The sequence below is a fragment of the Anomalospiza imberbis genome, chromosome 5 (genome assembly GCF_031753505.1).
Source record: "Anomalospiza imberbis isolate Cuckoo-Finch-1a 21T00152 chromosome 5, ASM3175350v1, whole genome shotgun sequence".
In the NCBI taxonomy this organism is placed as follows: Eukaryota; Metazoa; Chordata; class Aves; order Passeriformes; family Viduidae; genus Anomalospiza; species Anomalospiza imberbis.
Window position 1 is genome coordinate 35,511,103 of NC_089685.1, and position 20,160 is coordinate 35,531,262.

The 20,160-nt window shown below is 42.8% G+C and overlaps 1 protein-coding gene across 2 annotated transcripts in view; it reads left to right on the forward strand.

The window, feature by feature from the left end:
- The first annotated feature begins 1,985 nt into the window (after positions 1-1,985).
- The window catches only part of TRHDE (thyrotropin releasing hormone degrading enzyme), a 202,038-nt gene continuing 183,863 nt past the window's right edge, over positions 1,986-20,160 (forward strand). For both annotated transcript variants that reach the window (XM_068190227.1, XM_068190228.1), the window contains exons 1-2: positions 1,986-2,800; positions 8,235-8,508. In XM_068190227.1, coding sequence (XP_068046328.1) covers positions 1,986-2,800; positions 8,235-8,508 — 1,089 coding nt within the window. The remainder of the gene's footprint in view (positions 2,801-8,234; positions 8,509-20,160) is intronic.

Consider the following 20,160-nt stretch of genomic DNA (forward strand, 5'->3'; position numbering starts at 1 on the left):
ATAGGAATATATAAGGAAGCCAGCAAACTCCTTATACTGAAACTGGTAATCCTTAAACTGGTTTGAGTGTCAATAAACGATCATTTGTATTCTACAACAGCATGCAAAGTGATGTAACACTTCTTGAAGATGTCTAAGATTCAGGACAAAGAAAGATTAAGCATTTCCTCTTTTAGTAAAATGGCTAATATATCACATTTAATGAAACTCTTCAGATTTGCTTTGATTATGAAAGAAATGCAGGACTTGATTTTTTGTTCTTTTTTCTTCACTATGGAAAGTAAGGCCTTTATCCTGTGAATTGTTATGTATGCATTTAACTTATGTACAGTATATATTCCCATAGATTCCACAGGACTGAATGCCAAAGATAGACACATCTGTGACTGCTTACAAGATTGGAGCTGAAGAGCTTCAAAAAAGAAAATGAACAGAGATAGCTTTTGAAGTATGCAAGTAAAATAAGGGGAACAGAGATGCTTTCAGACATTGATCTAGATCTTTGCAGTATATATTAATTCTGTGTGTTTGAAGATCCTATATACAAAAGTTTAGGCACAGGTGGAAAAAGTAGGCTGATTCGGTTTTCCAGACAGGGGTTCACTCCTAGGGGTACTCAAGCAAAGTGTTGCTGTATTATCGCAGGCAGCATTTAACACATCTTTAAATTCCTCCAGCTGAGGGCTGGGGGATCAGCACTGGCAGGAGGGAGAGTAAGTGAGGGAGTCCTGGGGCCGCGGAGTAACAGCAGGGGGATTTCTCAAAGTACCAGCCAACGCTTACGGCGCGGTTTTTTTTCTGGGCATATTAATCCTATCGATTTAAGTAGGAGTATTTATCCTTTACTGAGCTCCATCCTCACGTTAGTATGACAGCACTATTGTCGTTCAAACACGCAGTCGGCGGCTCTTTATTAAGTCTCTACAAATATGACACAGTAAGGGCATTCAATATTTATGTGGAGCGCACAAGCATTCGTGTGTAATCCCGGGCAGTCCTGCGGCTCGGAGGCTTTGCAGCCTCCCCACTCCCGGAGCAGCCCAGCCCGGCCCTCGCCCTCCGCCCGCCCCGGCCGGAGCTCCCGCCGCCGCCGCCTCAGCGACCTCCCCCGGAGCCACCGCGTGTGACACACCGGAGAAAAGCCTCCCTCGTCCCCGCGTCGCCCCCGCCTCCCGCCCCCGCCCGCTCCCCCGGGGCGCCGCCGTCACCGCCGGCAGCCGGAGCAGCCGCTGAAGCCGAGGGGCGGCGGGGCTTGCCCGCCTCTCCCCCCTTCCCATCCTTTCCCTTCCCTTCCCTCGCCTCTCCCCGGTGCCTATATATAGCCGCCGCTGCTCGAGCCAGCCGGGAGATTGCTCTGTACCTGCAGGAGACAGGAAAGAGAAAATCAGAGGAGCGACTCTCCGAAGCCTGACCCGCTATCAGGAAGAGGAGGACGGGCCCGGCCCGCGCTGCTGTCCGGTGCCACCGCCCCCGGTGCCTGGCGAGCCCCGCGGGGACGGGCCGACCTGCGCGGCGGCGCCCCGGGGGCGCGCATGGCTCGAGCGCTGCCGGGGCCGGGCGAGGAGCCCGACCCCAGCCCCGGCGGCTCGGGACGCGGGGGAAAGAGAGCTCCCTGCGGACGGCGGCGCTAGCAAGGGGGCCGGGGCGACAGAGCCCTTCCCCCTGGCGCTGAGGTGCGCTCGGCGGCATGTGCTGAAGTGCCCCGCAGAAGCCACACAAGTTGCCAGCGCGCCGTGGCCCGGCGGCCGGACGGCGGGAAGAGCCCGTCGCCTTTTGCCTGACCCGACCCGACCTCGTCCCGTTCCCCTCCCCGCGGGCTGCTCCCCGGCGGGGCTCCCGGCGGCCAGGGTGATGCGGCTCGTTGGGAAGTGAGAGACCGTGAGTCCCACGCGGGCCGAGAGCCCCCCTGCCTCGGAGTCTCCCATGCTTTCGGGGCTCCCTCGGGTGGCGGCGGCCCCGCGGGAGGCGGGGGCGGCGCTGCCGTGATGGCCCTGGAGGAGAAGCGGGAGAAGCGGCCGCCCGTCACCCCCATGATGATCGAGGAGGAGGCCGCCTTGCGGAACGGCAGCCGGGGGCTGCCGCCGGGACCCTGGGCCGAGGCGGCGGGGCCAAGACCCCGCACCACGGAGCGGCACATCGCCGTGCACAAGCGCCTGGTGCTGGGCTTCGCTGTCTCCATCCTAGCGCTGCTGGCGGTGACCATGATCGCCGTGATGCTCAGCGTCCGCTTCGAGGAGTGCGGCGCCGCCGCCGACGGTCCGCCGCGGGCCGGCGGCAACGGGAGCCTCTCGGGGGCAGCCCGGCAGCCGCCCGGTGCGGGGCAACCCCCCGGCCGGCCGGAGGAGGAGGTGCGGGGCGGGGAAGCGGCGGAGGAAGAGGAGGAGGAGGAGGAGGAGGAGTGGCAGCGGCGGCGGGAGCTGCCGCCCTGGGCCCGGCCGCGGCTGCCGCGGCACCTGCGGCCCCTGCACTACAACCTGATGCTGAGCGCCTTCATGGAGAACTTCACCTTTAGCGGGGAGGTGAACGTGCAGCTGGAGGTGCGTAACGCCAGCCGCTACATCGTGCTGCACGCCCACCGCATGCACATCGATGCGGTCCGCGTGGCCGAGGACAAGCTAGCCGGCGGTGTGCGGGTGGCCCGCACCTTCTTCTACCCCCAGACACAGGTGTTCGTCGTGGTCCTCAACCGCAGCCTGGAGGTGCAGAGAAGTTACAACCTTAAGATCATCTACAACGCCCTCATCGAGAACGAGCTGCTGGGCTTCTTCCGCAGCTCCTACGTCCTCCACGGCGAGCGAAGGTAGCGGACGGGCCGCGTCGCCTCAAACCCAACTCGGTCCGAAGTTGGCGGCCCCCGCGCCAACTTCGGGTAGGGCGGCGCTAGGACCCGGCGGCCGCGGCGCCGCCAGGCGGGTGATGCCGCGGGCTCTGCGCTGCCCGGCCCCGGCGGTCCCGCCGAAAGGTGTGGGGCTCGGCCGGCTGCCAGGGGAGGGGGCCTACGGCGGGGGAAACGGCCGCCAAGGCCGGCTGGTGACCGCAGGCCAGGCCTTGCCTCCCCCCGCCACCACTCTCTGGTCATCTCCGTAGATGTCAGAGCAGAGGTGCGGAGGTTCTCGGGGACCGCGAGCCCTTGCCCACTCCGAGCCACCGGCCGGTGTCGTGAGACAGCCGTGAGAGCGGCTGGAGGGCGGCCGAGGCTGCGGGACTGAGCGGGGGCGGGCGGAGCTGCCTCGGACTGCGGGGCGGTGCGGGCTGGGGCCGTGCGGAGGCCGGGCCGGAGTTAGCCGGGGCCGCCGGCAGGTGAGCGGAGCGCTCCGCCTGCACGACCCGCCTGCGCGGGGAGGGCTGCGGGGAGCGGCCGGCGGGGCAGGAGATGCCCCAGCGCAGCTTGGGGACGGACGGTGGCAAGGAGCAAACTTGCAAGGGTGCCGCCAGTGAAGCAGACCGTCCGCTAGGTCCTTGTCAGGACAGAGGCTCCGGGTCTGTTTTACACAAAGGCTCTGTGTTCGGCTGCCGTGTGCCCTCGAATGACAGAGCCTTGTCAGGTTACAAATAGCAGCATGTAGGACTTCTGTTTTTCTTCTGTTCTATTTGGTAAAGCAAAAAACATTGTGGGATGCGTTTTCACATAAGGTGAATACGTTTACAGTACAGCTGGGTCACTGCAGATTTACACCCTGTGACCTGACAAATCTGATTCATTTGTGGACAGAGCAAGATTCACTCCTGATTTGTATTTACTCATGTAGTTAAAGCCCCTTGGGTCCCTGTCTAGGTCGTCCTTGCGGTAGGCAGGGTTACTGTGGAGGGCCCCGTTTAGACAGTTACAGAGGCTTTCTTTTTGAAGAAGGTGTTTTCTAACCACATTGAGGCTTTGTAATGGAAAAGAAAGGCAGGGTGGACTTCTTGATAGTTCTGGCATGGTTTATAATTTAAGAATCTGATAATTTTTAAGCTGTCCTTTCTTGAAATATCTGTGCAGTGACAGGTTTTCTTTTCCTGAATCTTACTGTTTTAGATTGTGGAAACAATATAAGTGAAACAAAGATTTTATAGTTGGAAGAACTGGGTAAAAAATATTAAGACATGAAAAGCATCCTCACCAACTCAATTAAGTCAAAATCTCTTTTATTAAAACATATTTTCATTACTATGATTACAGACAATTTAAAAAAGCCTGATACTAGAACCGCAAGCAGGATAAAAATTAACTTTTTGAGATTTGTCATCAGAGTGAAATAAAAAGGAAATTTCAAAAAGCACAGTTGTAAGAAAAGATGCGGATAAAATGCCTTTTGTCACGGTAGACTGAATGCTTGGGGTAATTGGGAGTTCTTACAGACCTGTATTGAAATGGGCAAATCAGAAAACAAAATACTGTTAACAGCAGGGGGTATAATTCCCTTTACAAATCTGAGAAGTTATTTAAGCAGTTATTATTCTCGTGTACTTCTGCTTTGTGTAGGAATAATTGAACTGTCAAATAGGTGTGGCAGTGACATTTCTCCAGAGCTACTGTATTACACTTCAATACCGATCCCCTAGTTAAGATTTAGAAACCATCACCACCAACAAAAAGGTCTATTCACTGTTTCACTCGTCAGGATAGTTTAAGACACAGGGTGGAAGGCGATGGTAAAATGTTTTTCACAGTGCTCTGTGTGTAACTTTTGAGATATGAATTACTTTGTTTTTAATACACTTAAGTATAGTCGTGGGCAAAATACTTACCTTACATAAAGTAGCATTGCTATATTGAAATCAGTGGCATGTTTTTCCTTTATACCAGCTCACTTACATTTCTTTCAGTAAAACATTTTTATAACTGTAGTTATTGCATGGTTGTAGTTTCAGGTGTTAAATAGAAAAAGTGTTTTTCCTTTTCAACTGTCACAGGCTTAGTGACTCACTATAGTATAAAGTGAATAATACCCATTCTAAACCACGGAACTTTTTTTATCAGAGAGTGTTCATACAGTAACAATTTCCATTCTGATTAATAACCCATTTTTTAATATGATACACATAACCATTTTTAGTCCTCAAACGCAGACAGCTTCTGTTACGATAGAGCAACTTGTATGATCTGGGACACCTTGGTGTTCCAGCAGGGCTTTGATTTTTTTGACATCTGTATATTCAATTAAAGTACATCATCCCTATTAGAGTAGTACTTGCTGTAAAAGGGTCAAAACCATCATTTTTCACTTTTGTTGTACATGAGGAGCAAATAACACTGCTGTGAGGCATCACAAACATACTAATGCCTTCACTTTATGATTTTTTTCCCCTAAAGTAAGTTTCTTTGGCCTTCACAGGTGAACGTTGTAAATCAGCCTGAAATGTAAAAGCTACGTTAAAGTATTTATTTTCTGACTGAAATCTTTCCTAGTGCACTTGAAATATAAAGTGCAAGTGATATGCTGCAAGTTTACTTCGCGTTATGTGCTAGAATTTACTGACAGTAATCAACAGAAATATAATACAGAGCTACTGTAGGAGTATGCAGGCATAATATAAATGAACATCGAAGTTTTGCATAAGTGAAAAGGAAAAAAATTCTTATATGACACAGAGAAAACAAAGACGTATTCTTTAGTCTTGTAACAACTAAGATGCCAAAATAGATAGGTTATTGAGGAACACATCTTTAATAGACAAGATGGAAATAAAACGCCTGCAAGTTCCTGCCATGGTATTCTGAGAAGACAGACTGTGAGCCTGTCATTCCCTCAAGTACAACCTTTTGTGGTGTTATCTTTGGGAACAGGAGGTAAAAGTGTTGGTACCCAGAAAGCTATGTAAAGGGAGGGATAAGATAGTCAAACTGCCCTTCACTTTTGGCATGCTGTAGAAGTCTGGTTGTTTTACTTGAGCACAGAGCGAAATAGATAAACAATGTTTTGGGACTAGCTTGTTTGTTTTCTTTAAATGGTTAGGGTTTTTTTAAGCAGTTTTAAGATTTTGTTTGTTTTGCTTTATGGCACAACAAGCAAATCGATGTTTGATATTAATGCACATGTTATAAATATCACTATTATTGGTACTTGGTTTATTTTTATACACCAAACACCAGTAATAGTATGAAATATTGACTGCCCTGTGTTTGCACAGTTATGTCTATGTTGATATATCTGTCTATCTGTGAAAATACAGAGGATGAAGAGTTTACCAGGGTTTATTAGCCTGGTGTAGGGATTGTTTCAGTGGCCTAATATGTATTAAAAGATTACTGGTAAGATCTCTGAGAAGTGGGGTGAAGATGTGGAGAGGGGACAAGGGAAAGCTTCCTTATTTAGAGGGTATCACAGTATGAACAGTATTTCCTAAGTATGTGTTTATGTGTGTGTCGGAGCTCATTAAAAACGTTAATTGCAGAGGAAAGTTCATTATTCTTACTTTGTTAATAACAGGCCAGTACAGTTTTCCATGCTCACTTGAAGCTTCTGTTGATGTCTGTAGCTGTTTAGAGTGTGCCTAGCATGCAGAATCAGGTCCACTTGAAATACTTTGCATATAAATTAAGTTGCTTTGCTTCATTTAATTGGCTGATATGGCTTTGTTGCAGTAGTGCAGATCCACTGATATGGGAGTTTTTTGGATTAACACTGGGATATCTGGCACCAACTTTTTATGTTAGCTATAGCAATCTTATCCAAAATGCTGGTTTTAATAATTGATGTTTTGTAATGAGGCAAGAAAAATGTGATTAATTCCTTCAATAATTATTAGTCAAAAGAGGCTTTTTATTTTAGAAAGAAGACCAATGGTAACTTCTTCAGTGGTGGAAAATGTTTTCAAGTTTTTAAAAAGTCAGTCTCTTTGAAAATATGTATCTAGTTCTATCAGGTGCTATAGCAAGAAAAAGGTGTAATGTTTCAATAAAATTATTTCTTCATTGCCTCCAAAATATGTGTAAAATACAAAATGTAGAAAAAGTTAATGAGATACTTTTTTTTCCCTGTGGGGTACCTATGTTTTTGCTCTGTCAATGTTAGAGTATCATATTGCAGATTAATGGTTATATACTGATTAATAATAGGTGCCACAATTTTCATTACATCAAAGCTGTCCACCCATCCTTTTCTCTCAGAGGAATAACAGATGATTAGTCGGCCTCTAAAATTTTGATAAATGTTTGCCTGGTATCTAAAATTGCACAGTTTGAAACCCTGGCAGGTGAGACATGAATCAGTACCACTCAAAAAGCCTACAGACATGCTACCTTCACATTTACATGGTTGGCCCATGGTAATTTTCTCATTCTACATGCCTCCAGAAAATACTCTTACCAAACTCCATAATTCAACCTTTTAAGTTTAGCTTCTTGTTTCTGCAAAAAGATCACGAGTTTTCTCCAAATGTGTAAATACATGTCTCCATCCAGAAAGCTTCCTATTCTGTATCTGGATCAAAATTTATTTAGTTCCAAAGAAAACAGTTACAGGTTTTATTGTCAAGCTAAAGCCTTCCCATTCTTCCCATATGTGCTTAGTAAATGCCTTTAGATCCTTCAGAGATCTTTCCTAAATTTGACCCATTAACTAAGAACATGAATTTGCTTTCTATAAAATACACCAGAAAAGAAAAGCACATGTAGAAGAATGGTGAAATACTTTGTGCTGGTTTAATCATTTGCTTGCATTTGTGATTCTGCAAAGCTCACAGAATGGTTTTTTTTGGAGGTGCACAGACACAGCAGTGCTATATAGTACTGTGTCCCAGACCTACAGGAAGCCAGTAGAGAAGTAATCAGCTGTGGAAAACAATGACCCTCCTGAGTGCGCTGTGTGACCGTAAGTTCTCATGCCCAAAGAAAGGTAAAGCGCCCTGTCAGTGTCGGCAGAGTGAATTCCCTGAAGGCTCTTAAATCCTGGTTTGAACTGAGTGTGCTTGTTTTATATTTTATAACCAACAGTGGCTCGCTTTTTCCCCCACATATTGGTGAACAATACTGCAAGAACCTGAAGTTTGATGCAAGGTGAGGGTTGATTTCTTTTGTGTTAGTGTGATATCTACAAATTTCCTACAAATTTGTATCTTTTGCATTGCAGTAGAGGTGGTAAGAAAATGACCAAGCAGTGTTCAAACACTATATATTTTGTGTATTACAGTTTTAATTTTTTCCTCCTTTATACCACAATGGTCAAGCAGTGTCTGATTTGGTATGTCTGTGAATCAGGTGCTAGGCACAGTTAGTAATAAAATTTTATTTTTGTTTTCTGCTTTTCTAGGTTTCTTGGTGTTACACAGTTTTCTCCTACTCATGCCAGAAAAGCCTTTCCTTGCTTTGACGAGCCCATCTACAAGGCTACATTCAAAATCAGCATCAGACATCAAGCAACTTACTTATCTTTGTCCAATATGCCAGTTGAAACTTCTGTTTTTGAAGAAGATGGATGGGTTACAGATCACTTTTCACAAACCCCTCTCATGTCCACCTATTACCTGGCTTGGGCAGTGTGCAATTTTACATACCGGGAAACTGTTACCAAGAGTGGAGTAGTTGTAAGTATTTCTAATGTACCAAAAATATTTCATTACTTTGAAAACACTCAGTTTTTATAAAGGGATTGTACCAGCAAATACTTAAAATATTTTCTTGATTAATATTTTTCAAATTTGCTGGTCTATTTAATGATTATGTGTATTGTTTGGGACCTTTTCTGGAGGTTTGTCTAACATTTTTAGTTTGTCTTGTCCCTTTTGTAAATGGTTAGCATAGTAGGTGTGATTATCTGATTAAATTTTAAACTTTGAAATATGCTGTTAAACTGCACTTTGTTCTTCTTGGGAAGTTTTTTCTTGTTTTTCCTATAGCCTTTTCATTAACACTGTTCATGAGATTATTAAAGTGGTAATACTGGTAAGGTTTCCAGTCTCCTTCCTTTGATACTGATGTGTCCCTTGGCGTGCTGTATGCTAGCTCAGGAGGCTGATATAGTAATTTCCATCTTAGATCTTTTGCTCAGGAGCAGGACTTTGCAACGTATCCACTTCCTGAGGTTGATGGAAGCACTAAGTTTCTTAAGCTGTTTTTTGCAAATAGGGCATGATTCCAGGAGTTACGCCTTGGAAAAAAAAAAAACAAGAGAGAAAATCCTTTATTTATTTATGTCAGTTTTGGCTTTTTGTACAAATATCAAGCTCAGAACTGTATAACAAGCCAAAACATAAATGAGAAATGCTGTCAGCTTAATAGAATATTTTACAGCGCTGTCATCTTGATTTTTCAGGTGAACATGCAAAGAAACCCTTCCTACTTAGATACTGTGAGTAACAAAACAGAGCTAGTTCTGGAAGTAGAGGACTAGACAACAGTTTGAGCTGTGAGCCTGAGCATAAGAGGGTTCACCTTATACTTTGGCAAGTGCTGTATGATTTTGTGCTGTAGCCTGGGGGCTTGAGGAAGGGCTGCAGACTGTTTGTATCAGGAAATATCTCCTTAAGCACTTTGAGCCAGCCTGAGCATTGCGCTTCAGAGGAGAGAGCTGATCCACCTTCTCTGAGCCAAAGGTGTTTTTGGCCTTTATTGTCCCAGCCATGAGCTCTGTACAGCCATATGATCTGGCTGAAAACTTACCTGAAAAATAACTGAAAATGTGTTAAGTTTTCAGCCAAAACAGTTCACTGATCCAGCTTTTTGTGCTGCTGCCAGAGTCCTAGCGTGTATTCAAGGCTGTGCTGATGAAAGGTAGACCCAGAAAGCACTGGCATATCTCATTTAGGCCATCCTGAAGGGATCAACAAATAAGTCTTTTTGTTACTGGAACAGCTGGGTAGAACACTTGGGAGCCTTTCTTCAGCCCTTTTCTACCATGACCAGCGGACTGTTACACTACTTTCTGGCACCACACGAGGAGGAAGTATGACTAGGAAGTGGTTCTCCTAGTGAGGTGCTTTAAAATGGAAACTGCTGAGACTTATTTAATAGTCATAGGATCATAGAACAGTTTGGGTTGGAAGGGACCATAAAGACCATCTAGTTCTGAACCCCCCTGCCACAGGCAAGCACATCTTCCACTAGACCAGGTTGCTCAAAAACCATATCCAGCCTGGCCTTGAGCACTTCCAGGGATGGGTCATCCTCAGCTTTTCTGAGCAACCTCACCACCCTCACAGTAAAGAATTTCTTCCTAACACCTAATCTAACCTGCCTCCTTTTGTTTTGAAACTGTTACTCCTTGTCCTATCACTGCTATTGGCATAACCAAGTATTTAAAATGTTGGGGATGGAACTCAGGACCATCAGTTTGAAACATGTGACCTACTTCCTCCTTAACTCACTTTATTGTAGTATTGTTTAGAGCTCATATTCTATAGACTTTTGCTGCTTGAATATATTTGATGCCTTGAAAACAGAGGCACACTTATGTCTTGTAGACAGCAGTTGATAACTTTCTGCTGTTCTTGTGTGTTTTTTTTTCAAAACCATTCTCAAGACTTTTGATTCACCTGGAATCTGAACAGAAAATCCAAGTATTCTTTTGTTAGGAATATTTGGTTACTAGAGCCTTATAGTTATGCTTGAGTCTATTGGTTCAGCACCTGTAGGAGATACTTAATGTATATCGCACCAGCTTAGCAGTACCAGTGTACAGAACTTTGCCAACAATTATGAAAATTAGTAGGTTAATCTTCGTGAAAACTTGGAGACCAAAATCCTGCATAGTTTGAGATAGTCTGTTATCCTGTAAAATTGTTAAGTCTAGATTTTAGCTCTTTTTTTTTTAATAAAGCTCTTATCACAGAGGTATACTAACGCCCAGGAATACTGAAATAGTTTGCTCTGGGTTGTCGGTTGAATATATCTTGCTATTTTTCAGTTCCATTTGGGATCTGATCATCTTTTATCATGGTTCAGTTTTGTTGAAAGAGTACATTTTAAGGTATGAACTCATGGCAAGTACTTCAATTCAAAGCTGTATTTTTTCAGATGAATTGCTGAGGTAATCCATCTTTTTGAGTCTCTTATATTACAATGCCAGGAGTTCATGGATGCTACTGAGTGAATTTGAAATCATAGGAATCCTTGCACATGGAATTTCAGATTTCGTAGTTTCCTTCAAAGCCACTTTTTACTGAAATACACGTACCCCCATATTCATGGCAGTTAAGTTAAATGTAAATAAAAGTAAGTTTGCTTCTAAAAATGGATGGATTTTCATGAAAGTTACCCAAACCTTCGGCTGAAGCATCTTGATAGGTTATTTCTTATATTGGTGAATCTTCATTTTAATCAATACAGTGAATCTTCATTTTAATTAATGCAAATATAACAAATATTTTTGTTAGTAGACACCTAAAAGACTCCAGCTTGCAGATACTTTTTCTTTTCTTTTGGCAGTTCTATGAACCTCGTTTCGGTTCACAAAACATTTTGGGGGGAGTGGGCTGTCCTTTCAAATTTTGACAGCGTGCTAATGATTATAATCTCACTTCTCTTCCAGCTGACCAGTATTAATAAAGTACTGTGGTTAAAGTTAGATAAACTCTGAGGAGTAGAACTTGCTATGAGATGAAAAGCAGATTTTTTCCTCAAAATGGCTTAAATGTTAACTTTTCATTTTTTTCTCAAAGAATGCAGCTGATCTCAAAATTAGTTTAAACTTAAGCATGACATTCAATACAAGTCAAGTTTTAAATAGAAACTGCCTTTTGGAAAGCTTAGGTAGCCAATCAAAATACTTACATGGCTATAGCATATATAATTTTTGCATGAAGATGTTTTGCATTTCATACACTAAAATTAATTGGAAAAAAGGAATTAAGACAAGCAGTTATTTTTTAGGAGCATCCTATAGTGGATGTGAATCATTATCACATGCATAACTCTTTAGTCCATGTGGGTCTGGTCCAAATCCCTTCCTGATTAGGTAATTTAAAAGCAGACCTGACTTTTTATATGTATTACAGGTATATAATATGTTGTTCAGATTCAGCTGGGATTACAGAAAATCACTGCAACTGCCTTTGTCTTTAGGCAGGGACTTTATTCCTGTGTAAAGGACAGTGGTGCAGTCATCTACTATGGAGTAGGGAGCAGTGTAGTTCTACCAGGGTGATGCCTGAGGTAATGTTTTGAGGGAGGAGGGGTGTCCTTGCAAGCAGGCTTAGCTGATCAGTGTGTGGCTCTAGCAGTTGTACCAGTTGCAGCTGGGGAAAATCATGGGATGTGTATACTGTCATCTTTGCACAGTACAATAATCCAGAAAACTCCACTTACCTCCACATGCTCTTATTTTGCATTTCCTAATCATGCATCATACCTTCTTTGTCAGTAATTCTTAAAAGCAAAATATTGCTTGTTGGATTGTATTGTCTGTCACATCATCTCTGTGTCTCTTTCCTCCATTGGTGTCTTTATTTGTGCTTTCAATCCACCAGGCCTTTTCCAGCTATTGTTGCTTTATTTTTTTCCCCGTTTGGATTAGTGCTTCTATTCTCCAAACCCTCTGTTTCTCATTCCTTTGTCAGATGAACATGGAAAACTCGCTATTTCCTGCATGGCTTTTCAGTGTCTCATAAGTTTATTCATTTTTTTCCCCTGTAAAAAGATTTTTTCTCTTTTTGAATTAGTGGAAGGAGGGAGTACATGATGTATCAGTGGAGATGAATGTATGGCTGGAAAAGATGTTTCCAGGAGATTCATCTTCTCCTATTCTTCCTTTTTGCTGTGGTTGGGATGTGGAGATAGGTATGGAAATAAAATGCCAACTGGCAACACTAAAGTGTTTCTCTTGTCAGGGGGAGTATCTGCTAAAAACAGAAAAAGAAAGTGTATGGAAAGAAGTGAAGTCAGGAGGAATTGTAGGTGCAGGGGTAAGAGACAAGTGCAGGCAGTACCAGAGCAGATGGGAATGAGCAGCTGTGAAAGAAAGTGGCTATCTAGCTGGGTGGTGGTGAGTGGGTGGAGAAATGCTGAAGGAAGACAGTACCCAAATAAGAATTTTGCGTGGTTTTACTTTTCCTACCCCTGCTTCTATTCCAAAGTGTTGGCAGCACATTTTGCAGGACTGGCAGTGTGTGCCTGACCACAGCTGGGTTAGCTGCTCAGGGTAGGACCTCCACTGTCTGACTGAACCCAGGGTAGGACCTCCACTGTCTGACTGAACCCATGCATGTTCCATTTTGGAGAAATCTTTGCGACCTGCTGCGTCTTGGTTTCAGCTGTATTAAATGTTATTGTAGTGCCATCAATGCTAAGTACTTTGTCATGATACAAAGACCTTAAGGTTAAGGAAGATCTTATGATAAGAATTATACCAGAATAAAGTCAACCTTTATTGCACTCTTTTTGTTTTGATATTGCTTTACCTAAGATGTAATTAATGTTAACAAGCTGTACAGTACATTTAAGTCTTACCCTGGCCAATGAGGAGGAGCTCTAATAATCTGGCTAAAGGAAAGTAAGACAATTAGTGTTTCTTTAGTGCTTTTTGGCTTGCAGAGAGCCTATATAGAGTTCCTGGCATTGAATTCTCTCAGGCATGTGCCTGGGGGGCTCACTCAGTTTGGCTTAATATAACTAAAAAAGATATAAAGGTCTCAAGAATGGGATCCATGTAGTAATAATTGCTTGATTCTGCACAAGTGAAAAATTATTTTTGTCCAGGAAAAGCTAGTGAACGGAGTCACATAAGCTGATTTAGATCATAATCAGTACAGCAGCTCATGTTTGTTTAGTTCCAGCATGGGACCATGGTTTTATTCATGTCCATAAGACAAGATGACTGGATATAGTACCGTGCTTCCAGCTGGACAGCTGTGTTGGGCATTCCCTTACCCTGAAGTGTGGTGATCAGTCTGAGGAGACTAAAGAGCTGACTTTCAGTAATAGTCTAAGAAAAAGAAAAAAACACATGTCAATCAGCAGAATCAATTTTTTCCCAGTGAGTTTTTGTCATTTGCTAGTTGCTAGAAAAACTGAAAATATCAGTCTTGTTTAAAGTAACTATGCACTTACTATTCAGTTCAGCCAGTAGCTTTTATAAAATTATTTTCTATTTGAAAAATGTATTAATATTTTTATCTAATAGCAAGAATGACCTCAAGACCAGGCAATTTCTGTCAGCTAATCACTACCTGGCTTAAAGGCCTGAGGCTCTTCCTTAGGCCCTCTCTTCAGCTGATGATAGTAACTGCGAGCAAAGTCTCTTCATCAGTTTTTATTTATTAATTAGTATTGAAGCAATTATATGGGAGATAATTCCTTGTGGGTGAGCATATTGGTTACAGCAGAATGGTTACACTATCAAAACTAGAACTTCTCTAAAATTAAAATTTTCTTCCTCTGCAGCCTGAATTTAAGTGCAGCTCCAGAGCTGTGCTCTACGTTTGAAGCCCTGCAAAGTAACTTTTGTTAGCCCATCACTTACTACTGGGAGGCTACATGTTTATCTGATAAACAGGTAACAGCTAACACAGGAAGCACCAGGCATACTTCTGAATCCTGCTATGATGCAGACTTGTAGTATTTAATCTTTATATGTCCATGAATCTTAGATTGATGCACATTCATTTTTGCTTTTTATTACTAATGCCCCATACTTGCCTTCTTCAGAACAGCTTTCATCAAAAAGAAAGAGTGTTTTGGGAAGTATGCAATTACGTTGAGCTAGAAAAGAACACAAAGCTATAGATAGGTGTGTTTGTACTTTCTTTTGCGAGTGTGAAATTTTCTTAGTTACACTAGGCTGGTTCTGCAAGTATCTTTTACTCAGTTCAGTGCTTACTAGTGTGAATTACTTTAAGTGGGAAGCTGTATACAATAGGAATCCAAAGAAATTTTAGCTTTTTCAGATTCACTGCATCAATATTTGTTTACCCATTCTGTTTCAGATTTGTATATTGAAAATAACTTCTAGTTTATTAATTTTTAAATACTGTAGCTGCAAAGCATGCTACAAACAAAAATCTATGTAATCAGCATCCATGCTAAACTGAATATGCCAGGGAATTTGTTAAAAACATAAATTGCAAACTTGCAATCCATTGTTATTGATTTCTGGTTGAATTTGCAAGTTGAATGCACTAGGAAAACACTGTACACTTATTGTGTTTACTCCTTTAAAAAATACTGCCTGTCAGCACTTGTAGTACATGCTGTATTTAAATGTGATATTTGTTTTACTAATGTCAATGCCCAGGTACACTCTGCAAATAATGCTATTGAATTGAATGACTCGAGTTTGGAAGCATTGTTTTGATTTGTTTTAGGCTAGGAAGATCACCTGTCAGTATATGGGGGCAGTGGTGTACTTTGTATATAGTAGCAAGAAGACTGTCAAAAACCACAAATCAGTTTCTTAATTTGTGGCTATTTTGTAGGTTTATGGCTTGCTTGCAGTTACAGTGAGGAGGGAGAGGCAGCACATGATTCCTGGCCTGATGGTTGTCAGGACAGCTTCCTAATTGTAATTCTGTACATTCAAGAACAGTTCAGCCTGTAGCGGCTTCATCTGGGGTCTCTGCTGGCTAATGAAAGAAAAGAAAGGTCTGAGACAGTATTTTCCACTCCTTCCCTGCCATTTGCCCAGAGGAGAGTACAGTGAAGTGTACTGTGCAGTTTCTCCTACTTCCCACATTACAAGCAAGGAAAGGAAGGAGATGTAAGAGAAGACTTCCCTTTCATGTGCTAATGAACATATGCTTAGTAGTATGTGCTGTGACAATACAACTCATAGCCAAGACTGAAAACTTGAGCTGCACTCTGCTTTCTGTACTGTGTTGTTTCATGTCTCCTTATGCTTATGTTGTGCTGTCATATTTTATTGCATTAACTTATTCGTCTGTCCTTGGCATCAACATGAATACTGCTCTCTGACATCCAAGGAAGTAGCAAGAGTCTGTTAGCATCTTTCTGTAAGAGTCATGCTCTTGCTATAAAAGCAAAAGTGATGTGCTAAATAATCTGTAGGAGGTATCTCGCTCCAGAACAACGTAAAGGTGAACACATTCCTGCACCAGCCTGAACATCTGTCAGTCAGGCTAGTGCTTTCCTGCATACCTACCATAGTAACTGTGCTCTATACAGTGAAAATGGATTACAGACTTAGCTGACATCTAGTTGAGTGACAGATACAGTATTTGTTGATGGAGGAGAGTGATGTGTGCTTTTATTTATTTATAGACCAGTGTCTCCTCCAGGGTTTAGGTAAATCTTAATTGTAGTTTTCTTACAGGAAAGAGAAACTTAGCCTGTTTGTTTCCAGTTTTTATAACCAGTGGTGAGAAAGTAAGATCTTATTTTTGAGATTCATGCCTGTTGCTGGTTCAAGCCTCCTTTTTGAGGACAGACAGGTGTCTGTAATGTTCACCTTTTAGGCTTGCCTTGATCTGTTGTTTTTGTGTTGGAAAACCTGCACAAATGCCACCTTATTTTTTGCCTTTGTCCCAGTATTTTATGCTGCCTGAAGTTTATGGTATTTACCCCCATTTTTACTAGTAGAATACCTAGTCAATTGGATTTCCTTCTAAGTATTGTAAGGTTGACAGATCTCTTTTGCCCTTCTGGTGGGGTGCTTTCACACTTCAGGTAACTTTTTTGGAAGCTTTTTTTAATCAGGTGCTGGAATGGAATGAGATGCTGGAGAGCAATGGTACAGAAAGTGACTTTGGGATCCTGGTCGATGGCAAGTTGAACAGAGGTCAGCAGTGCCCTGGCAGCCAGGAAGGCCAACCCTGTCCTAGGGTGCATCAGGCACAGCATTGGCAGCTGTGCAAGGGAGGGGATAGTTCTGCTCTGCTCTGCACTAGGGCAGCCTCACCTCAAGTGCTGGGTGCAGGTTTGGGTGCCACAATATAAAAAAATATATCAAACTATTAGAGAGTGTCTAAAGAAGAGCCATGAGGATGGTGAAGGGCCTTGAGGGGAAGCCTAGTGAGGAGTGGCTGAGGTCACTTGGTCTGTTCAGCCTGGAGGAGACTGAGGAGATACCTCGTTGTGTCTTTGACATTCTCATGAGGGGACGCAGAGGGGCAGGTACTGATTTCTTCACTCTTGTGACCAGTGACAGGACTCGAGGAAATGGCATGAAGCTGAGTCAGGGAGATTTAGGCTCAGTATCAGGAAAAGGTTTTTCCCCCAGGGTGTGCCTGAACACTGGAACAGGCTCCACAGGAAGTGGTCACAGCACCACCCCTGTGAGAGTTCAAGAAGTCTTTGGACAATGATTTCAGGCACATGGAGTGATTCTTGGAGATGGTGCTGTGCAGGACCAGGAGTTGGACTTGATGATCCTGATGGATCCCTTCCAACTCAGCATATTCTGTGAATCTGTAAATGTGCTTTTCCAGGGTCTAGCCTCCATGGCTTCACATGTCTTTTCCTGCTATTCTCCAGGGCTGTTGTTTGCACAGGGCAAACTGTGGAAATAGTGAGGATGGAATGGAAATAGTGAGGCTGATCGACTGCCTTGTCGAATGAGGTAGTGCTCTCATTCTCAAGTTGTTCCAGCTCATAGTGGTTGCTGTGGCTGTCCAACTGCTCGAGCTCATCACGTGGCCCCATCCCCTGGCACCTCTCATGCACTTGGGTGGGGACAGGTGCCAGAGAACCAGCTCTGTTGGCCTAGTTCCACTGAATGGTACCCCTAGGAGATCCTCTGCTGCTCCTGCCTGGCAGCTTTCTGGCTGCTGCACGCTGTTGAGACCTAGCAAGAGCAGTTAGAAATGAGAACTGAGCGTGTTATCTTTGTATTTGGAACAGCATAATTTGAAAGCAGATTATGTTTCTCTTTGAAGGGTAAATGACCTAAAGTTTATTAAAAAAAGTTATCCCACAGTGGATTATCATGAAAAATGTTTAGCAATGCATTTTGTTTCACAGCATGCAGTGACGCTATGTGGCAATGTGGGACAGAGCAAGAAGACTAATATTTTATTTATTTGAAACGAGTGGGTGGGGGAGAGGATAAGAAGCAAAAGGTGGTTATTAGCATTTGCCTCTGGGGTACCCACACTTTTTTCCCCTCTCACCTCCCTTTTCCCAAGCGTGGTGATAGTTTGGTAGTCACAGCAGCTTGGAACCTCAGTTAAGAGTTCATATCCTCAGGATGGCAAGTAGCACCTCAGTTAATAAGGGTAAAAGGGAATAAAAGGTGTAGGAAATAAAAGGTGGAGGAGGAAGAAGGGAAATTGATTCCTATAGAATAATTTCAAAGAAAGTATACCTGCTGAATCATTTGCATACCACATGTGTTTCTTGTAGCTCTTCAATCCCCTAGCTAAATAAATCACAGACCATTGTTGAACAATAAATAACATCATGCTGTGTTTTGTTTTACTGAAAAGTGTTCCTATATGTTTGAAATTTGATAATGTTGTTGTAAGTTCATTGTTGCACTTTAAATACCATGGGGAAAAGGCAGAGTGATTTATACCTAATGAGAAATTTTGATAGTTTTAGGTTTTTTGTCTGATAGCTGGATGTCTTTTTTTCAGGTAGAAGCCCAAATCTGCATGTGGGAATGTCAGTGAGTGATAAGATGTACTGCTTCATTCAAAGTCATATATATGAATGCATATGCATTTATAAATAGATTTTTGGCTACTGCTGCATCAGAGATGACATACATTGTTTTTTTTTTTTTTTCTCTCACAAGATGATATGAATAATTCTTCTCATTCTTCTCTCAATTTCTTACTGAAACTCTACTAACAGGATTTGGGGGATGAAATGGGAATGATGCCCAAACTTGCTTTTCTTCTCATCATGAACCTTTGCTTTTTATTCCTTAGCAATTCTGTCTGTTTAAAATGTTAAATATGCAGCTCTAAAGTAAAAGAACAGAGTGATCACTGGGAATATCTGATTTATTTCAGTCCACAGTACTTTTACTATACAACCTTCCTGAACAAGCACCAGCAGAGGTAGTAGTACCATTCTGTCCTTCTTTGGAAGTGTGCTATCATGCCATGTTCAGGTTGTATTCGATCTTTATTGTGATCTCTTTTTATAACTGTAGAATGTGGAGTGGGAGTGTGTACTTGTGCTCTATTTAACTTGCTCTCGGGTTGTTGAATGCTTATTCTTGAGCCAAGACCGTTAGGTCTGAAGTGGAAATTTAGACAGTTAATATGAGCCATTCTAAAATACCATTGCGGTCAACTGCTGACCCTGATGATCACTTTAAAAAAAAAAGCTTTAATAGGTGAAGAATTAGGAAATAGACTGTATTAACTTTCCTAATTAAAAATATTACATCTCTTGTGGACAGCATAGCAACGAGTATATTAAAGTTACTAGGCCCCAAGAGAGCAGAAAGATGAATCCATTGGGAATATGTATCTTTATGTAGAAAAAAGAAGGTTGAAACTTTTCCATATGTCTCTGGATTTCTTGGCTTGTGATGATTCTCAGAAGACCTGTCATTCACAGTTGTTGAGGCAAGTACTGTATAGTTTGCCAAGTGAGCTTACATAGCTTCTGTCCACAGGAGGCATACAGAGGAGATTGGGTGGTAGCTTAGGGTTAAGAACCTAGTGCAAACTTCTTCAAAACAGTGATGTGTAAAGCATAAAGAGGCTTGAGAAAGTGAAACGGGATGAAGAAGGCCACCTCAGAAAACTTGGGACTTCTTGCTATGAAGCATCTTTGAAATGCTGAACTAGCTTGGAACATTGGAGCTGCTAGAGCAGCAGAAAAAGTTCAGCGAAAGCATAATTTAGGTAGGGAAATGAACATCAGTAATTTGCATGGTTACAATAGGGTGTATTATAACATTTGTCTTTACTACAAAATACTTTGATGAATCACACATGACTAGGAATGATTATACTACCACGAAGTATTGTGAGGATAAAAAGGATCTCTGAATCATAGTGCAGCTGGTAGTGTAGAGTTGCCTGGCTTCACAGTTCTGTTATTCAGGGTTGATGGCTAAGAAGAAATATCCTGAGTGCTCTTTTGTATGTACATTTGTACTTTAGCAGCATTTGAAGGATTTAAATACATTTAATTATACATTCTGTTCCATAACTGATCTCCCCAGTACAATGACACCTTGCAGTACCTACATGAGGAAGTCCAGAGAAGAACAAAACTGATTTCCCAGCAGAACCTATTTGCTCTGAAAGATGCTTCCTCTCAAATGCAGACATGATTTACTGATGCTAGGATGTTTTCATTAAGTTGAGCTGTTGTTGTAATTACAATTA